Consider the following 21,277-nt stretch of genomic DNA (forward strand, 5'->3'; position numbering starts at 1 on the left):
GCCCAACTCGCTACATTACTTCTACTGTGACTCCTTCCGGACGGGAGAACTGCTGTGGACGAATTAAAGAGCGCCCACCCAAAAAAGTCTCATCTCATGCTCCGCGCGTCAAATTTCCTTTACATTTTGTAATAGCATAATCTATTATAAGATTCCGCAATGTAGCACACGGAACGATGGCCGGGAGTCAGGCGGTACGATGACATACTGATTGTAATGCACACATCCGGTATAGCTATCACAAAAGGAATTGCAGAGGTTAGAGCAATAATACAGTGACTGAGCGTTAACTAAAGCTTACTTTTAACAAAAGTGTGGCTAACACATTCGATAAGGTGACAGCTAACAATTATTCAGGGGGACCAAATAATCTAATTCATTGGTAGGTTTATGTGCCTGTTGTCGGATTTTCTGTTTTGTTACAAATATAAAGAATGTGCGCCATTGGTATCAAGCGCTGGTATTTGAACGCGTCAGCACGCAGGCCTAAATTTAAGGCTTCAAGCTTAGCGTAATGAGCGATTCCGTAGTGACGATTGCGATTTCAACAAAAAAAAGGAAAGGGCAGAAAATATATCCCACTGTCACATCTCTTGGCGGCGGCTTTATGAATACTCGCTAGGAAAACATAAATTCTGGGCAAGAAAGTAGGCGGTACATCGTCGCCACTTCATCTGTTTTTCTAATATCTCGTAATTGTTTAAATTTTTCTATGCAAGTGTGCCCCTGCCCTTGGGGAACAGCAGAATCTTGAAATTTTGTGTTATTTTGATTTGAATGTAGTTTTAAACTATAAATGTTTTTTTTTCTAATTTCAGTGATAATTCAACTCATCGATCGAACCAATTCGTGAACCGGTTCGGTACGGAAATGAACTGGTATATATATATATATATATATATATATATATATATATATATATATATATATATATATATATATATATATATAGATAGAGAGAGAGAGAGAGAGAGATAGATAGATAGACAGACAGACAGACAGACAGACAGACAGACAGACATTGCTTTTTGTTTCGTCACCTGATTGGTTAATACTGCTTTGGGTCGGGGATGATTGCGTGGAGGACTCTGAAGCGTTAGTCAGCCGTGGAATGCATTCTCCATTAAAGCAGATGCCGGTTTCATTGTTGTGGGGTTCCGTATTGTTATACATTTCTTCAATGAGAAGTTCGGTCGTCTCATTTGGAGGATGTAGCTGAAATGTAGCACGAAAAGAACACTTATAATGGAAGTATAGGGCATTCGGGTATCTCATTGTTTGTCACAATTTTACCGTTGGCTATGTTCATTTGATGAACGTTATACTTTATACAAATTAGTTGTACATATAACTTAAATGGGACCTGCGACATCTTTTTAATGTTTTCAAAATCCTAAATGCTTTCAGATCGCAGTCAACAAACACATCTAGTACTTAAAATACGGGGTCATAAAGCACTTCAGGCAGAAATCGCTGGTCTATGTCAATCAGACAACTTAGAAACTTGCTCAAGGAAATTTTCTCTTTCTCAGTCTTTGCGTTATTCCAGCGCTCAAATTACGTACTTACAGCAGTGTAGCGACTATTGGCCGCCTTCCTTTCAATTGCAGCAATAAACGCAATCGATATGCACTTTAGTATATTCATGACGATTACGATACTCCCTAAAGCAAAATTTGTGCGCAGAGCGAACTGCAGTTATCTTGGTCCAGGCGCAAAGCTATTGTGTCTGAAGAAGTGATAGCGTGATCAGCGAACGCACGGCAGCACACGCTGCTCTGCCGTTGTCATGTAACGCGTCGGCGCCGCCGAACATGTTGTTGGAAATCGTGTTTGAACTTCCCCCGCACATGTCAGGTGGTTCGGATGATACACGCAACGAGGACAACGACGGATGACCTTAAGATACATGCAGCACGCAACGCGTGCTGGGCTTCTGTGGTTGCTTCCATGGGTGCCTGGTTTTGCATTTCCGTTCTCGGGGGCCACTAGACGCCAAGGGAGGTTTTAAGTGCAAAGCACGTTAGGGGCTCGCCATGTCGTCGTAGCTCGCTCGCTATACCCAAGCAGAGCCACATGGTCTTCCGTCGACGCGGCGTAGCCCAGAGGCTTCGAAAGCCAAGCGGTTTATATATTCGTAAGCGTTCGAAACTCGTGAAACACTGGCGGTTGTCATACATCTCCCCGTTGTTCAGCGCAAAAAATACTGGAGGTACATTTGAAGCAAAACATACGTAATTTAACGGCAGCGCCCGCGTTCACTTAGTTAGGTGGGTTGGTATTTACGATAGTAAGCGAAAAAAAAGTGGCAGTGCAACGCCGGCACGTGCGGGAGGAAAAGCAAGCATATAAAGAACAGAACTCACTCTGGCGCAGTTTAAGGCAAGGGGCGCGCGATCACTGCGAAGGCGTGAAATTTGATATGCATTGCTCAAATCTCCTTTGAACTCATCAGGAGAAGAATGAGACAGGGTGGCAAAGAGCGTAATGGGTGGTAAGAGTGAGCGGATAACTGCGCCAAAGCCCATTATGGTGAATAAGTGATCTGCTCTCCGTACAGTATTCACATTGAGTGGAACGCCTTTAATTTTTTCACACGTGTCTGCTGCAGGTTCGTCTGGGTTTGGCAGTCCTCCCCTCACCCTTTCGGAGGAGTGTCTAGCACCGCCTCGGCAAACCGCCCTTCCCGGTTGCTGTTACAAACAAAGTGGGGAAGGAGGGAGCTCTTCCACTAACTGCTGGCACTCCCACCACGCTGGCATTTCAACAAAGCGGCAGGTTACGTCATTTCGCTGATATAATTGTATCGTCCGACAGCCGATAAGACGCACGGCGGGAATGGGAACAGTTGTTAGAACAGAGTCCCACTTTCCACTTTGTTTCCGATTGCGGCCGCTGCGTATTACGCATAGCTGGGTACGAGGATGTTTTCTATGCGTTCCTGTGTTCCCTTTCATATTGCTCACAATAGTACATAGCTCGCCCAAACTGAACAGTCCTCGCCACCAGGGAGAGTGCGCTCTACCGCGCAGCAGCTGTCCGCCCACGTGTCTCTCATCAGAACCTGCGTTCCTCGCTCAATTTCAGCCCCTGCCCGCCCTGCTCCGGTAAATTGTATTCGTTTCAGGGTTGTCAGGTATTTTTAGATGCAGAGCATCTGATTCACTCGCCTTGTCCCTTCGGCGTCGTCGTCGTCGCCGTCGTCGTCGTCGTCGGCGGCGTTGTCCATCCCTCCCCCATTCTCCTCGCCGCGCCAGCTGCGCTCTCCGCCGCTCACCCCCTCTCCTCTCCGATAGCGAACACTCTCTCGCGAGGGGCATTGGATTGGATTCGATTGGATTGGCTTGGATTGGATTGGATTGGATGGGATTTGGATTGGATCGGATTAAAGTGGATTGTGTTGGATTGTGTTGCGTCATAGCTGCGGCACGTTGCGTCATAGCCGCGGCAGACGCGCTGGGGCCGGCGCATGTGCAGTACTCTCTCTTCCGCGGTTTCCTCTCCTTCGGGCGCGCTGCGCATGTAACCGGTGTGCCGTTCTCCGGCGAAGCAACATCCACGCTTGGCTCAAACACCTAGAGTCCACGCCGCTTTACAAGTACGCCAACGTCGTCATCGACTGGGACCGGCTTACGCAGTCCCCTCAACGTTATGCGCGCTATAAAACGCGGTCCCTTCGCCGCTCCGCCTACGCGTCGCATCTACACAGGGGTTCACGCGAGGGGAGGTGGGAGTTTTTTTTTTTTTTGGTTAAGGCTGTGCATGAGTTGTCTTTCGCTCGACCTTCATTTCCTTAAGCGAGTAAAATCTGCATAAATTCCGGGAATTCTCTAATAATTCGCAGCATTCTCATGCCACTTGTAGATAGTGTGAGTTTTTTACACACAGACTTGGCTATGAGCGAGCAAAGGCGTTGTTTTTTATTGTTTGAAGTTTTAATTTCTTTTCGCCATTTATGTAAATTTAATTATCGTATTACAGCGATTCAGTGCCTCTACCTCGATAATTATGTGTCTTCCCGCAGGTTTAAAGTGTAGTAGAGGGTTGGTCTGTTCTCGCTATCCTTATACGTATCTCTAAAGATCTGTTCCCTTTTTTTTAAATTTTTACTGCGGTTTCTGGAAGAGATGTATCACATGCATGTTTTTGATCGTTTCTGCTTGATCTTTTTTGTAAAATTTTGATTGATTCTGTTATTCTAATTTTTTTTTCCTTTTCAAAACTATGTCGACCATTAGCTCCATTTAGGCTATCCAAGCGATTAAATGTTTTATTTCCGACACTTATGCATTTTTGTGGAAATGCAGGGCGTTACGCTGTTTGCTGAATCTGGCTATTTGTTTATTCGTAGTTCGATCTTTATTTTTCAGACTCTCTTTTGTTTAGTCTTCGGTTTTTGGAGGAGATGTATAAGATGTATATTTTTCCATTCACCTGATCGTTTCGGTAAATTTTTTACTTTTCCTATTTTTGTTGTTTTTGGTTTTTCAAAATTCTTTTCCATCAGTTGTCTCCGCTTAGGCTATTATAACGAACAGATGTTTTACTTCCGCCAGTTATACACCTGTATGAAAATGCAGGACGTAACACGATTTGCTCATTGTCGCTATATTATTGGTATTTGAAACGATCTTTTTTGGGCTCTTTCGTTTATTCTTGATTTTTTTTTGCGGGTGTGTATCAGATGCGTATTTTTTTATTTAGTCAGACCACTTTTTTCAGTTTTTTTAATTGTTCTTTTTTTTCTATTTATTGGTTGTTCAAAATTCTGTTGACCAATTATCTCCATCTACCGTATTGTACCGATTGAATGTGTTGCTTCCGCCAGCTATGCATTTTTGTTAAAATGCAGGGCGTTACACGGTTTGTTAATTTTTGTAATTTGGGTGAAGTCATGGTCCTATAGTTAAAGGAAGCAATCTCTCCCCGTGCCTTGGCCTTTTTAGAGTTAAATGCAAATTGTCTAGGTGGGAATTTGCCGCTTCCAAGTCTGCTGAACTTCTCTGTATAGGTTTTGGGTGTCGAATTTGCGTAAGCGCTCTGTTGCGGCTAGAGGAGCGTTTAATTCTGCTAGGGTGACGATCTCGCAAGCAGCCGTGTCAGTTGCTTCGTTGCCCGCAAGTCTTCGCGTGCAGGAGTTAGTTGTCCTATAGTTAAGTGCTCATAGGTGTAGTATTTAAAATCTACCCTTTCCTATAGCTGTGTATGTAGGCTTTGGAGTCGCTTGTTATATATGCATCTGGCTCGAGTTGTGTTGATAACTAGAAACATTTACGCCCGTTCTGCAGATGTATTTTCGCTGAAAGCAGGGTTTGTCCGGTGTGGTCCGATACCACCACGGCCACGACTTTCCAAACAGAATCTCTTTCTTATATGGTGGTACTCCATCATATACACCCTTTGTTATTCTCCGCTTCACCATACACTCATTGTGAAATTCCGTTCACAGTTCGCCATCACATGTGGTCTTGTCAACATCATCATTTTCCCAACCCTGGAGTAGTGGGAGGCAGCGTTGGGCTGCTCTCACCTGCGACTCAACAAAGCTTCATGGCCAGAGGCGCCATCGTCACCAGAGAGTGCAGCCTCTTGCCACCACCCTGGCATAGACGGCTTTTGAACTAAAGTGTTGCCTCTCACTCTCCGTTGGATCCATGTATAAGTGTGGTGAAGCAGGGCATAGTTGCCCTCGTTGTACGGCGGGTAGGTTCACTGCTTCTGCATGTGTCGATTCGTAAGGGATGCAAAGTTGTCTTAGGTTGTTACGCCCTGTAGGGATTTTGGACAGCCTTTTGTGTGTGCTGCCTACTGTGCCTCTATATGTTCTTCGATGTGGCTGTGAAGGCCCGAGGAATCAAACCTGTCACTTGCGTTGTATGTTGTTTTAATTATGTTGTTTACTTCTCCTTTTCTTCCCTGTTAAGATTCATGTCAGATGCGGCGTAGATAATGCGGCTACTGATTCAAGCCTAGACAAGTTTGGTGGTGTTATCTTTAACCCCCTTTTCTGTTGAGGACGCAGCAGAGCAGGCCGATGAACTGTGTAGTCTGCTTGTCCAGTGCCTGTATATTGTCCGTGTTACTTCTGGTGGTATGTACATTTAGTGCTACGGCTGGAATTGGGTTCACTTTTGCTTTGCTTTTCCCCACATGGTTTACCTTAATCTGGGGTTCATGAGCGGATGTTAATGGAACCAACGACGCAGATAGACTCACGAATGACAAGCCATCTGTCGACTTTATGTTTTCTTAGACAAGACCACACTAAGAAACAATGTTTCCTTCCCTTCGTTACAAATCAAAAGTCGCATCGTCACTACATGTCATGGGGGGCATATCGTTTCATACAATAATAACTAGAGGGGAAACTGGCGCCAGTGTCAGCGCGAACACGGTGGTGGCGCTTACGCTACAATGGGAATGATGGGTACTTCTGGAACCGGATTCCGTGGTATCGAAACGGGCCTCTGGCAGCGGAAATTGTGTTTTTTGACAAAAAACTCTTATTGCCCGGTTCTACGTTTACAAATTACATGGCGAACAAGAAAGTTAGTGACAAAAAACTGGTTTTGTACGAAATAAAACGGCGTGTTTAAATAAAAGCAGACGTGGAGTCGAGGAGGTTTTGGAGCAGGTTTGCCATTTGCCGCCAATTACAGCAGGACGCGGACTTCTTTAAAAAACTACTTGTAAAAGTTTCGGCGCTGGTGGTTTGTAATAGAAAGAGAAACGTTTGGGCTCATTAAAAAAAAAAAAAAAGAAACCGATTACCTTCGGAGGAGTTACTCTTGCCTGAATTAGTGACATTCATCAAGCTGCGTTCCTATCGGCCGCCGGTACTGCTGGTCTACGCCGTAGGGGCCGGCGTTCGCACGGACGTTTTGGCTGTTCCAAGCGATTCGCAAGCGTCGTCAGCTTCGACAATACATTGCTCTGCCGAATGAGCAGCGCCGCAACTCCTAATTCGCAGACAACTTCGCCGCACAAAGCGCCGTCATTTGTGTTTTTGTGCTCACTGTGCCGGCAATGAATCGATAAGCCACCCAATTCGCAGCTCCGGTTATAAAACATTCTACTCAGGGCGGCGTCAGTGCGCGCGCGCCATACAGTTCAAGGAGAAACGTATTTTTGATAGCTTCTTCCAACACCCTGCGTAGGCAAATGCGTTCATGTAAATTCAAAACGAAAACGAAACTGCCTGCAATTCATAGTAACTTCCACAAGCCATCGAGCGCCAATCCGAATCCAGAACTACCCATCACGCCCATTGAGGCGTACGACCGCAGCGCCAGAGTGTTATTGTATGAAACTCTATGATGGGGGGAAGCGACCACCTTGGTTTTTGGGCCTCATAGCTAACTGCAGTTGAGCTGTGAGATGCGAATATAAATAGTCGCAAAGTTTCTAGCAAACCCATTTCCAGCTTCATATGCATGGTGTCCAGAGCACCGGCGGGGCGGACTACATATGGGCGCCAGTGACGAAGGAACCACTCCCTTGAGCCCCTTGGGCCGTCTAGGATACTCAATAAAAGAATTTCCTCATCCTCGTCCTGCATTTTGATGCAACGTGTTTTAATTGATGCTACTTCAGTCGGGCAGGTGGCTCACGGTCGACAATTTTCACCTGTCGGTTCCTTTGAAGACGTCGAACATTTGTTGACTACACAATGTCTTTACGCGCATGTTCTATACCATGGGTGTGATATTCTATCTGTGGTATTCTATGGTATTCTATGGTAACTGTGGTATTCTATCTCTGCTTAAGTGACATTACTTTTTGAGGAGCTGAACTCCAGTAATTCTTTCAGACTGTTCTGTGTTGAAGTGGAGGTAAACCTCAAATCTCAGCACATTGGAGTTCCATGCACCTAGTGAGAGCCCATTTCTATATTTACACTTACATCTCACGGCTCCGCTCATTCAAGTGTGTTTGCACGGGCGTTTTCCTTCTGAAATTGCGTTCCCGGCACGAGGTAGGAGCAACATGTATGTCTTTTTATTCGCCTTATCCCTCAGAAGCCCTGGTTCTAATTAATTTGCCTACGTCTTCTAACAAAAAAATACAGCGTGTATTCAGCACCTGGTTAACCTTAGTATTTGTGCAGCTCTAAAGCAGCTACTTTGCATGACTAGTTTGTAAGTTTATACACCTTAATACTGCGAAGGTTTAGAAGAACTTTAGGAACGTTTTATGGATGCTTTATGCTATCATTGTATTTTTTTAGTCCTTGTAAAACTCATGGGGTTTGTTTTCCTTTTTACGATGAATCCCTTCACCCCCGCTGATAGTCGCTGGAGTAAATCAGCGACCACAGAACCTGACTATACATAGTACCAATTAATATATATAGTTCAGTATTCACTAATTCGCAGCTCGGCTTCTGTATCTAAATGTTGCTAGGAATGGCTTATGCTTTGTTATTTAAGAAAATATCTCATTACTGAATGACTACTGAACAGTTATTTAATTGCCTTTGTACTCTACTCGATACTCACCGTGCGAATTCGCTTATCACTCGATCAAATTCGGCGATATTCATTTTGGCTGGCAGCGTCTAATAAATATTTGTATTGTAGAGAATTGTCGCGAGGGGCTAAGCCGACAAAGCAGAAGAATTGCATATGTAGAAAAGCCGGCAAAGTGTAAAATAACGACCAATTGTCGCAATTTAGGTTAGGATTTAAAGACGTAAAGTAAAGTATTTGCACTTTGAAAATAGGTTTAGTAATACGCTTTGTTGGAAAGCCAAACTACCAAACCAAAGCCAAACCAATCGTTCCCGCGGAGTATTGACCAACATGATTAAAATCGAAAACAAACTTTTTTTTCAAACAAAGAAATCTTATCAACAGTAAAACATACTTACATAACAGGTGGCGTTATCCAACGCCATAAGCATTTCATCCCCTCCACAGCCATACTGGCAGGAGAGGTAAATGTGGCCCTGCGGTGACAGAGGAAGAGTCAAAACGTCAGAAAACGAGAACCCGTTTCTTGCGTTCGTTTTCGGAATGCGTGCTAGCACGCGTTTCAGTTATACCCGATGCGGCAGACACACGTCCGATGCGCAGTATATTTCGGGACAAAGGTGAAATTTCAAATGCCCGTTTGTCCGAGACTCCTGTGCATGATAAAGTAATCTGCCATAATCCTTAGTACGGTTCTGAATGTCCATGTTGTGCGCACAGGACGAAACCTACTTTTTATAATATGCGGCTGTCGTACCGCGTACTAACTTCGGAACACTGCGAATGCGTAATGCCTGTAGAGCACGTTTAGCGGAGAACGACTAGGCTAGCCGTGCACTAGCGGTTCGCAATTCGAAGAAATAAAAGCGGTCCCTCGGCGTGAGCGGAACGGGACATGGGATGCACCACGGTGTGGAGCTCGCAATTCCCGGAACGTCGGATTCTTAACGTACAGCGCGACAACTTGGACGCGTGTCAGCACTCCGCTTCAAGAAATAAATTACATGCGTCACCCATCGAATGTGACAAAGCAAGCAGGCACTTCACGCGGGCAACACAAAAGAAAACCTTTAACGCCAGGTTACCAAATGAGTGCTGCTGCTCAGTGCCAGGAGAAAAATAATTCATTACCCAAAAAAATCACAGCTGACTCGACTGTTGTAGTCATCCCGAGCGAGGTGCTTGTTACAGCCAAGTACCGTGCTCACAGCCAGTTATGTTCTATTCTCAAGTTTCTCATCCCTAACGGTCCCCCATCCCCCATCATCTGCGGCTCGCGGATGGTTGTCACAACAAGTATAATTCGCTTCTGTATTTCACCCTTACACCCCCCCCCCTCCTCCCCCAAAAAAAGAATTTAGTGCCGTTCTATTCTGTGAAGGACGACAAGCGAAGCTGGGCGCAGTCCATGGAGTGCACAAAACAAAACACGTTTGTTTGTAATTTGCGATGGATATATAATACTTACAAGTTATTAGCTGAATGAAACTTGGAAAGAGTAGTATTTTATTCTGGCGGACAAATATGGGCTGTCTGTTCCCCTCCCGTAGGAGCATGTGTATTGACAGCAGACGGAAATTCTGTAACGTAAATTACAACTCCCCTGCGAACTACGCAATTAAGAAAAACAGACGAAACTCGCCTTATTGTTAGAGTCCTCTTAGCTGCAAATTGTCGTATAATTGTCACATAAGTTTGATTCGACATAGCTTCGATAAAACAACAGTTGCAGCCATTTTCTGTAACTACACTCACTCCGTAGACGGCCATGTGTTGACAGCAGAAAGGAGTCGTGTGTCATTTATTCCTTCACTGTGATCTAACTAGTTATGGCAAAAAGATGAAGCGCGTGAAGCCTGGCTACGCGTGCACGTCCTTATCCCCTACCCACCCCTTGCGCGCATAAAGGAGCGACCGGTGATAAGTGCGCGCTTTAATGGGAAAGACACCGCCCAAAACGTCGCTTCGGAAGTCCTGCAAGGTTCTCGTGTCTGTACTGAAAAAAACACCGGGTGATTCGTCACGCTAGGAGCTCTTCAAGAAGGCAACAGAACACGCTAACTCTCGAGACGAAAAAATTCACTGCCTTTACACTTTGTGAAGAAGAATGGCCGGCAAAGCTGTCCATGAACTTCACAAAAAAAAACACGTTTGGTTGTAGTAATTTACGATCGAGCATCCTTCCTAGTGAATTAGCTTGATGGAACTTGGAAGGGTTAGAGTTTTATACTTCCGGACAACGCAAGGCTGCCCATCTCCCTCCCGCGTCGTAGGTATTTTAGTGCCGGTGTAACGCACCATTCCAAACCGCTAGACCACGGACGACCACGATGGGGTACATGTGCATCGGGCCATGAGACGTCCTTGCACGTTGAAATCTCCCACCAGCACAACGGGCATGTCATCGGTAAGCACATGAAGCCTGGTTGCTCATGCATCTCACAACCCCCCCCCACCTCCCCTTCCCTTCTTCACCCGTGCACTCATGAATGGTAATCGGTGGTGTGCACATGCTTAGACACCACTCAAAATGTCGCCGTGGAAGTCCTTCAAGCTGGACCAAAAAACTCCTGCAAAAACGTGAAAATACGAGACCTCCAAGAAGGAAACACAAAACACAGGTGGATCGCCTATGCCTGCGCGTTTTTACTGAAAGAGAAGAAAAATGAATGGAACCTCAGCCATATACAGCTGCCCTGTATGCTTTCCAGTCTATGCCGATTTCTCCGAGCACGGTGTATGAGAAAACCAAGGCATAAACAGCGTCACTGCAGAAGGGCTTTCCGTGTTGAACAATTGTGTGGCTGCATTATAACATCGAAGCTCGATAGCTGGGATCAGAAACGGGCACGAAAAGGAGTAAACCTGCAGTGCATCATGGAACTAAAAGCAAGTGGAAGTGACCATCACTACAATACTCCCGCTCGCCTCCAGATGGCGAGTTCACACTTGAAGTCACATATAAACTTGCCGTTGCTGCAAAACGCTTTGTCGCAGCATGTTGTATTCGCTACAGACAACGCCCTGACACCACAGCTGCGCTTTCGGGCTGCAAAGTGCTCAATTGACTCTGAACCCTTCCTAAGTGTACGGCTAAATAGCCATGGCGGAGCTTTTGGTATGGCCTGGGTGCGGATAAAGTACGTGTCCTGTGGTAAATAATGCTGCCGTTGTTCACGGGCTATGTGGTGTTTAATGGTTTATCGCACACGCACTAGCCGACAATATGCGAGAATGAACGCTTTGAGTGACAAGCGATGATGTCATCCGTCACGCTAATGACCCTGCGGTCACAGCTACGGCACTTAAATTTCATCCGCCATTGCGCATATGTGTGCACAGAAATAAAAAAATTTTCCAGGTATATGTAGCTCATAATTCAACTCGTCATTTTGCACCAATCCATCAAAGTGCTGTGTGTCACGTTTGAGGACTCAGAAACAGGCCTGGAATCGCAAACACATTTCATCCGATTGTGTGACTGAAAACACGTTTTTCAATTTTGTTGCGCTTTTTACGCTGCTGAGGATAAGCGTAGTGTTTATAGGAGGGGGGGAAAGCGAAAGTGCTACAGGGCAATGATGCTGCCTTTTCACTGGGCCAATGGCTTGGAGGCAGTAACAACTTAACACGAACTGCAAGCGTTGCCACATCACTACACAGCCGCCCACCGACAAGTAGTGGAGTGGTAGTCTACCCAACACATTTTTGGCTGGTGGGGGCGGGACCAAGAATGGGGAGACGTGGGCCAGGCTCCAAGTCGTGCGTTGGTTAGGTGCGGTGCGGAGGAATGCTTTAGCGAGCAGTATTATAGGAGGTGTTGCTGCTCAGCCCTGATGTCCAAGTGCTGCCGGACCTCAGGATACTGGGAAGTAGCTCCTCTACAGGAATGAAGTCGGTGGAGCCAAAAAACGACTGCGTAGCGATCCTGTGCTACCTAAGTGGATGGCCAGAAAAGCTGTTCGATGCACCAAAGAGAAAACACCAAAAAATCACTTAGCATGAAGAGATACACGTTAGAAGAGTTTTCATTCGTGACCTGATGGCTGTGGCGGTACATTCAGGTACATTCAGCCCAAACTGGAGACGATTCTTCACGAACATCAGAGGCCACGAATTCATCGGTTTGGACACATCCGCATTAGAGTCGCCAACGATGACTGCAAGCGTGTTGCCTTCTTCCTGTATGCATTCAAAGTACGTGGACATTAATTTTAAGGCAAAAGCCTTAAGTTCACAATGCGGCAAAAAACCGTCATCGCCGTAGTTTTATTGCGTGAAGAAAATGGCCGCTGCTTGGAAGCGTAAATAAGTAAAATACAAGCATGATGTTAGGGTATTTCAAACCCACGTCGGCACAGTAGCAGCTCATTGCGCTATCCCGGAGAGAGAGAGAGACAAGACTTTAATGGGCCCAAATAAGAAGACTGGTCTTATGTCTTCTTTTTTTGCAAGGGTTCGGCCGACCCCATGGGAGTCAGCGGCCTCTCTTGCTATTCGGCCCAGGGCCTGTTGATCTTCGGCGGTACAGCTGTGCAGCGCTGCCTCCCACTGCAGCCACCTCCTCACACTGCCAGCCATAAATCTGAAATTGTTGTCGTTGTTGTTTCGTTTTTCGTGCCACATACACACTTTGGTAGGTTGGCCAAGAACAAGGAACTTTGCCCTTGGTTCACAAAATTCGCAAAACTATTAATTTGAAATGTCAACGTTGTGGAATAGTACATACCACGTTCACGTGAGCCTGACGGCACGTGAGTAGAACAGGGGCCAACCAGGTATGCAGAACCCTGATTATAAAGATGCTGTTACGTATATTCCCACAGACTTTACCATCTCTGGCTGAGAGCTCGCTGAGATGTACGCATATTCGACATCACCATACGTTCCAGAAGTGTCACCGCCATTACGCAGTAGTGTGTAAACGGCTTGCGCTTGCTCCTCAGTTTCAGCAATGGATACCCCATTCCCGCTTAGGGAGCTTCAAAGAGCCCTCGCTTGCTTACGGAAACGGTGTGCAGTCGGCTCTGACGGCATCAAGAACCAAATGCTGATTAACTTGCCGTTGGAGTCCCAGCGCAGTCTCCTGAGTTTTTTACCATATCTGGACGACCAGCGACATACCGTCGTCGTGGAAGCTGGCCTCGGTGGTACCGGTTCCTAAACCTAACAAGGATACAGGAGACCTCTTATCATAAAGGCCGGTATCGCTTACTTCTTGTGTCTCAAAGCTCATGGAAAAGCTAGTCTTGGCCAGTCTGATGTGGTGGCTAGAGCATCGGAAAAAGCTTCCCGCCTGCATGACTCCGCCAGCGGCTGAGCGCCCAAGACAGTATGCTGGATTTGGTCAGCCACAGGGAACATAATATACCATATGGTTTGTCCACGATTCCTCTATTTCTTGATGAAGCTAGGGCATACGACTGTATCTTGAAAAGTGGGATTTTGAGTCATCTGCTCGAAATTGAGGTAACAGGTAACCTACTCCGTTTCATTCGAGTTTTCTTAACCGACCATTTCATGCAGGTGTGGATGGAAAATGTGGATAGAGAGAATCAGCGGTCAAAAGCTCGTACGTCCGTATATGCGGACGACATCTGCGTCTGGCTCACCGGATACTAGACAAAGCGCTTGTGTGTAATAGCACAACATGCTGTTTCGTCTATTCAAACGTATGTTTCAACAGAAGGGCTGACACTGCCAGCGGAGGAAGCGTGCTTTGTTCTATTTCCTTGTGAGCGACGCAGGTCGGCACGTCTCATAATAGACCTGAATGGCATTCCCATCCTCCAAGCTACTCATGTGCGATTTCTAGGAATTGTTATCGACCATAGGTTGAATCGGTGAAAGGCTGCCAATTCTACAGTCTCCTCTGTGACGCCCAGACTTAATGCACTGCGGAGAATTGCCGGTGTGACGTGCCAGCCCCTATGACCAAGTTGCACGAAGCCTTAATCTTGAACCGCATGTTCTATCAGCTGCCTCTTATATTGCCTTCAGAGACACAATACCAGCGGTTGGAATCCTTACACAGGAAATGGTTTAGGCTGTCTTATGGCGCTCCTCAAGCAGCTGGAAAAAACAAGATTCTCCATGAGGCATAGTCAACACCTCTCTGTCTTCAGGCGTCTTGACGTTTGCTTATGCAAGTGTTGCGCCTCAGAGAAACAAGTGCAGGATTAACATTACTGCGGCATCTACGATTAAGGGTAGAGTCTCGTGCATATGCAACCCTAAATACTCTTGTAGAGCTGTGTTCCAAATGGCCTGGACAAAGGGCTACTTTGGACCCGCCTTGGTCCCATGAGAGTGTGTATTGTGCAATGACCATCCTTCAAATGCGCTCGAAGCGTTGTATACCTATTGCTGAAGCACGATCACTGGTGCTGGGGCATTTGGAACGGGAATACGGGGCTCTTTGCACATATGCACTGATTGATCGGTTGGCACAATGGTGGGGTCACGGTGGTGGGGTGTTGGGGCAGCTTTTTTCATACCCATTTCGAATATTTCGTGGGCTGCCAGGGTGACGCCTTTCGTTTCATCTACAGGGAGCGCGTGCGTTGCCATAGAAGCTGCTTTGCGCCAACTGTCATCGGTTGAAGGACAAAAAGTCGCAATATTCAGTGCTTCAAAATCAGCCCTTTACCTGTTGCAGTGGGGTATACCTGTGGAAAAAACCTGTCAGCGATCCCTACTTCTACAAAAGCTGCCCAAGCATGAAGGCTTCACCATGAAATTCCAAGGGATCCCGTCGCACGTTGGTGTAGCGGGAAACGAACATGCTGACAGCCTAGCCAAGGACGCCTTATCATCTACAAGGATGCGGCAAACGCGGTGCATGTCGTCGCACAACATAAGCCAATTTTCCTCGCATAGGTTCACAGCCTACTCAACCGCCAGCTTACTGAGTTGCGCTTGGAGCTCCTTCAGACAGCAGTTATGCGTGTTTCTTTGAGCGTCCTTTAAAACTGTGCCTGGCTTCCAAGACGTGAAAGAGTTTCATAGCCGAAATTCGGTGCTTCGTTCAGTGTAATATTCGCCTGTATGTTATCCCTCACTTCTGAGAAGACAATCTGCGCTTGCTGGTCGCGTGATTGTCGCTGCGAAGAGTGACCACCTTTCCTTTACTACTGAACTTGTCCGAACGAGAGCATTCCGCCTTGCATATATGGGTTTTATAGTTCGCGCCTTTGATTGGGACTTGTGTCATATGCCGAAATCCTGAATTCGTCCCACTATGGGTCCACCTGGCTTCGAGTGAGACTCGAAGAAGGTATCAGTTAGAACCCGTGTAGCAGTGACGTGTGTCAGTGACAGGACGGAGGAATCCTCCCGTGCGGCCAGTAGCAGTGCGCACCATGGGACCACCGCGGCATGGTTTCTGTGCAAATCGTCACTCCCATCGGATGTCGGAGTTTTTTTTAAGAGCTACAAGCAATCCGAGTAAACTCGTCTGCCAACTGGAAGCTCGACTGACAACTGACAACTCGTCTGACAACTTTATTCTTGTTGTTTTTTGTTCTGCTTGTAGTAAAAACGCGCGGCGTACACGACAGGTGGAAGATCCGTGGAGCGGTGGCCTGTAACGACATGTTGTCGGATACGGCCATGAAGTGACGACAGTAGTTCCAGCGACAGCTTGTTATTACTCAAAGAAACGGATCTCAAGGAGCGAACAACGCTTCACAAAAGGCCCTGATAGTAGAAATGAAAACTACTGCATAAACCGTCATCCGAGCCGCTTATGAATGTGGCTCAGATATTCACATCTGTGATAAGCCTGAATGACGCGTAGTTTTCTACCGTGGGTGAAATTAAAGTACCTGTACCCCCGCATCCGGTTAACGGCCGCATTTTGGGTGGCGGATGAGAACAGTATGAAAGGAATTAGGCAGAAACAGCCGCTGACGAAGAAGCACCGGTGCTCAGCAGCTTTGATGTAGAGCAGAAACTGGTGACCAATTTGGTCAGCAAACACGGATATCTCGCAGGCACTCTTATTTTCTGCAGGTTGCTACTGTTGGGTGGACGTTCCACGCCATTCTATAGATCGTACGTTTTTCTAGGCCTACCACGAGGGGGAAGGCCGGGCTCACTAAGGTAGAAAACTGGTGTAAATCTGCTAAAATTGAACTAAAGGAGGACTTGAGAGAGTACTCCGGGGTACGCAGACACGGTAATGAAGTCTAAAGCCGGTGATATTGGTTTTGATCCCGGAAAGAAAATTCCAGGTGTATTGTGTAAAAACTGTGAAGCCTCTCAACACTTACCGCTTGATCTTGAATCTATCTATGCCAAATATATCATAACCGCAACCTTGTAGCACCATCGCTATGTGAAAATATGTGTTAATACCTACAAAACACAATGTTGTCCTTCAGTAGTTACAGGCGACGGTTACAAGAAAACACGTTGTAACCTGCGCTGAGGCACTTTATTTCATACCAAATGCTACTCCAGACCTCCTGAAATGCGAAGACGTACTGAAGTTTATTTTGTGCGGGCCAGGACCCTCACTGTGCCTCACGTGTCTCGGTTCTGGACGTCTTCCCGCCGTTCCATAATTATCATGTCATCATGACCCCCCTCGCATTTTTTTATATATACCCTCAAAATTCATATATAACATGCTTAGGGACATCCTATTACGGTCATCAATATTTTAACGTCACCTGAACTTAAAATGAACATTGAACATTTTTGTCCCTATGTTACCTTTCTTGCTCTTGAGCCATTAAAATACACCGACTACCAGTACTACAGTATCCTAATAGTTTAAGGGCAGAAAAGTCCTGAAATCGCCAATAAAAATTATCCGCCCTTCCGTCAAACGACGACAATGGGTGAACGCAAGCTTACTCATAACGAATTCTTTGGTTGTCGTCTACGTTTTCCAAACAGATTCGACCATGTCGAAATGGACCAATCGGATATACACGCGAGCGACCCAGGTTCGATCCCGGTCACAGCAAGCGTGTTTTTCATCCCCTTCGGCGTTCGCGCGTTACAGACGCCGTCAGATAGAACACCAAAGGTTCGCTTTAATACACCTACTTCCACCAACCCATAAAACAGTTCGTAAGTGATCACCACCACAATATGACCGCTGTGTTTCCCCTTTACTAGCTCGAATGATCATGGGCTATATTTATTTCTGGACTGTGCGTGTTGAAGGTTACCAAGCGTTATATTCAAGCTGGGCTGTATGACCATGGGCGAAAGTTATTTCTAAAGTTGGGTGAAATAGTGATAGTATGGCTTACATAAACATTATTATGAAATTTCATAGCGACAGATTACAGCAATTTATTTTACGAAAACTTTTTCTCTGGCTATTTGTGTGGCCGTGCGTGCAACGACGCGTAAGATCTGACGGTACCATGACGCATGAGCCCACCAAACAGAAATCTTAACAAAATGTTTGTGCGTATTCAAAACGTTCTGAGCATTAAACGCAGTCACTCTGCTTGTAAAGCAGGACATATAACCACTCGGCAGTATAATTACGTGTTACGTATTCCTGTTTTGCGGCTGGGTTTAAAGGCTGCAAGCCCGCAGAAAGGCTGATCATGTCTTGCCGTTCTGGTGCCACTAGAAGCAGCAGTACCGCAAATTTACAAACGATCACTCCATAAAGAACGACCCACAAGGGCACCTGTCTCCACCCAGCTTTTTCATTATGAAGGTCCTTTAACGACAGTTTTGCGAAGTAGGCACTGACGGTGTACCTCTAACAATTAAGGCAAAGTGTTAGTCAATTGTATTGCGTATGGGACACACACACTCGCGTGAGTTCATAGGGTACCTTGCAATTCCAGTTTTCGTGAGAACTTTACCCATTGCTCCTTGCACAATCGTGGCTGCCGTTCTATCAACCTACACAAGCGCTACGTGTGCGATGCGGGCGCACAGGCTAGCAAGTGCTTACGCGGCCTGTGAAGATCGAGCCCAATTAAGAAAGCGCGTCATCACGACAGCCATGTCACGGTAACGAGCTCCCGCTGTTGAAAGACTGTGCGGGCGCGGATTCTCGCACCCTGTTAGCCAAGTAGCGTCCACTGTTTATTTAAACATCATCATTTTATGGGAAAACAATATACGCCATACATAAGGGGAAAGAAGGCCGTGTATATGCTTTTTTTGCTGCAAATATCGTCGAAAGGGGATAGCCTTGTAATGTATCACCTTTGTCACGTAAATGCATCTTATTTCCCCTTCGCCCACATCTCGCGCTTTCCCCTGCCGTACCGCTCCTCAAACGATAAACACGGTGGAGTTATGCTCAAGTCAATTCAACTTTTCTGCGTTCCGCTGCTCGCACCGCCATCACTTGGAATCTCTATAGTTTTCGAATTCGAATGTCGTTACAAGGTCTAGGCTTCGGCGCGAGCCGTTTTTGTATTTTTGTATCAGAACATTGTTTTCAACGTGTATTTTTCCACTTTAGGAGGCAAAAATCAAGCACGCATATGTTTTCAACTAAAGACCAATGCAAATTTTATTTGTGTTTTGATGCCTAGCCTCAAATATTCCTAACGTTTTTCTTTTGCGGGAAAAAATGATGACAAGTCTGAACTATTACGACTGATTTAATGGTTTGAAGGGTTCTGCCTGTAGAAACCTCTCGTCCAATAATTCAGTTAAGTTTCCGTCGGGTAGCTCAATCGAAGGACAGACAGACAGACAGACAGACAGACAGACAGACAGACAGACAGACAGGCACTAGCAACCAATATTTTCGGGTTTAAGAATCCCAAGAAATACTGTCGTCTTAAATACCCGGCGTTGTAAGCACCGTATCGCCCTAATGTTTTACGTAACTTCAGCTAAAACAGAAAAAAAAACCGAAGACAGACAAGTGCGTAAACCATTACTCTACACATACGCCTCATGTGCAACGGTTTCAAAGGAACACAGGCTGACCAGCCGCGGTAGCCTGACCCGCCACCTTAAACTTTATAATCAATCAGTCAATCAACACTTAGGGCCTTATTCTGAGTCCCTCCTCCACGCCATTGGCTCCCTCCACTGGGTTGAGTGTAGGATTCCGCAATGCTTATGCATGGGGAAACCGCTGTCAAGGATCTCCTCCACTGGAGGTTCGAGTGGAGGAAGGATTCGGAACACCTGGGTTAGCCTGGTATTCTCAATCCCTTCTCCACTCCACGGCCTGGTGCAGACGACGCCGAAAACGTACATGACACATACCCGTGTATTTCTGGATAATCCCGCGTGCAGCAGAGGGTTACTTGAATGCGAAGCTGCGATGGCGCGTTTTCTCAAGCTGCTGTTTCAATTCGAAGAGAAAAGAATACGCTCTGGTGAACTTTTGTCCGCTTCCGGGATATAACCAGGTACACAATTTCAATATGAAGCCCGCAAGCGTAACTTGTTAAACACCTATCACTCGTGGCCGATTATGAATGATCCTGCCTCACAAACACACGCGCCTAGGTTCGGTCCCAAGAGCTGCTGATGTAGCAAAAATATCTTGTTCACCGCACAGCCGGTGGACACGGGAAGAGAAGCAGTACCCTTACAAAAAACTGCTTTCAGGTGCCACTGTAAAATGCTGGATGTTGGTACCCAGCGACCACGCAAACCTTCCCGCTTCCCGACATCTCAAGGCCAACATACGAATATTCCGTAGGACGCGACGCGCGCAGTGAAAAGTAGGACACCGTTTTAAAGTAAATATTTGGGACAAGGGAACTCAGTCTGCTATTGGCTGCAAATCATATACACAAGAAGGGGTGATGAGCCTGTTAATGTGCAGGTACGTTTCTAAGTACGGATTGAGCATTCATGAATATACACGAACTTTCTCTCCAGCTTTGAAAGTGTTTGAGATAATCACTTACTGCTGAACCCACGTCGACGCAAAGTGAGCTATATACGAGGGTATATACCATGTTTGTATATATTAGGGAATGATGCAGAATTTTGGTATATTTACCTTTTGTGTGGCATTTTTGCAGTCATACGGGTCAGCATCCCTTGGGGTTGTAACAGTATCGTTATTTTCTTGCGTTTGGTCTTCAGCTAGGGTAGAAATAACAGTTTAAGTAATATACCGACAGTCATATAATGCTAATTGCCCTAATACTTCAAGCAAGATGGCCCACACCGCTAGCTAGATGTACAATATATATAATATATATATGCATGAGGTTCGATGGGCCAGTATAGAAGTAGTGAAAGTCGACTGACACATTTCCCGTCTTTTGTTGCCAACCGTTTCGGAGTTAGAAACTTCTTTCTTCTTCAGGGCTGTATCTGTTGGCAACAGAAAAAGGAAAACGTGACAGTCGACTTATTTCACTCTGTATATATATATATATATATATATATATATATATATATATATATATATATATATATATATATATATATATATATATATATATATATAACGCACCGCACGCGTTATGCGGAGATGTGGGTTCGACTCCCGCTCCCGGAAAAACGGCTGATTTTTTCTAGACTTATATTTTCGCCTATTTAGCACTATATTAAATAAACATTACAAACACACGTCATTCGGCACTATTAAATATCTCGGAAACAGCCGAATAGCACTGGCAATGACGACTGCAACCTTGATATGTGTCCTTACTGAGTCCCTCGTCCCGTATCTTTCTGTAAAGGTATTTTTTGTTTTCTGCACTTGGGGGTAGTAGCCAGCGCCACTCGGACTACTCGGGGTGAAGGGGACCTTCTTTTTAACCCCCACTTTTTAACCATTTTTTCACCACTTTCTTTTCGACTAAAAAAATTCTTCATCTCTTTCTATGACCCACCAC

At 45.8% G+C, this 21,277-nt stretch overlaps 1 protein-coding gene across 1 annotated transcript in view; it reads right to left on the reverse strand.

Moving 5' to 3' along the window:
- LOC144144430 (uncharacterized) overlaps positions 1 to 21,277 on the reverse strand; it is a 70,853-nt gene that overhangs the window by 25,890 nt on the left and 23,686 nt on the right. Inside the window, exons 2-4 of the mRNA XM_077675869.1 lie at positions 20,431 to 20,516; positions 8,870 to 8,947; positions 1,041 to 1,215 (exon numbers count right to left, since the gene is read on the reverse strand). Of these exons, the coding sequence (XP_077531995.1) occupies positions 1,041 to 1,215; positions 8,870 to 8,947; positions 20,431 to 20,516 (339 nt within the window). The remainder of the gene's footprint in view (positions 1 to 1,040; positions 1,216 to 8,869; positions 8,948 to 20,430; positions 20,517 to 21,277) is intronic.

The sequence above is a fragment of the Haemaphysalis longicornis genome, unplaced genomic scaffold (assembly GCF_048455015.1).
Source record: "Haemaphysalis longicornis isolate Haplotype H1 unplaced genomic scaffold, Haemaphysalis longicornis Haplotype H1 scaffold_7, whole genome shotgun sequence".
NCBI lineage: Eukaryota > Metazoa > Arthropoda > Arachnida > Ixodida > Ixodidae > Haemaphysalis > Haemaphysalis longicornis.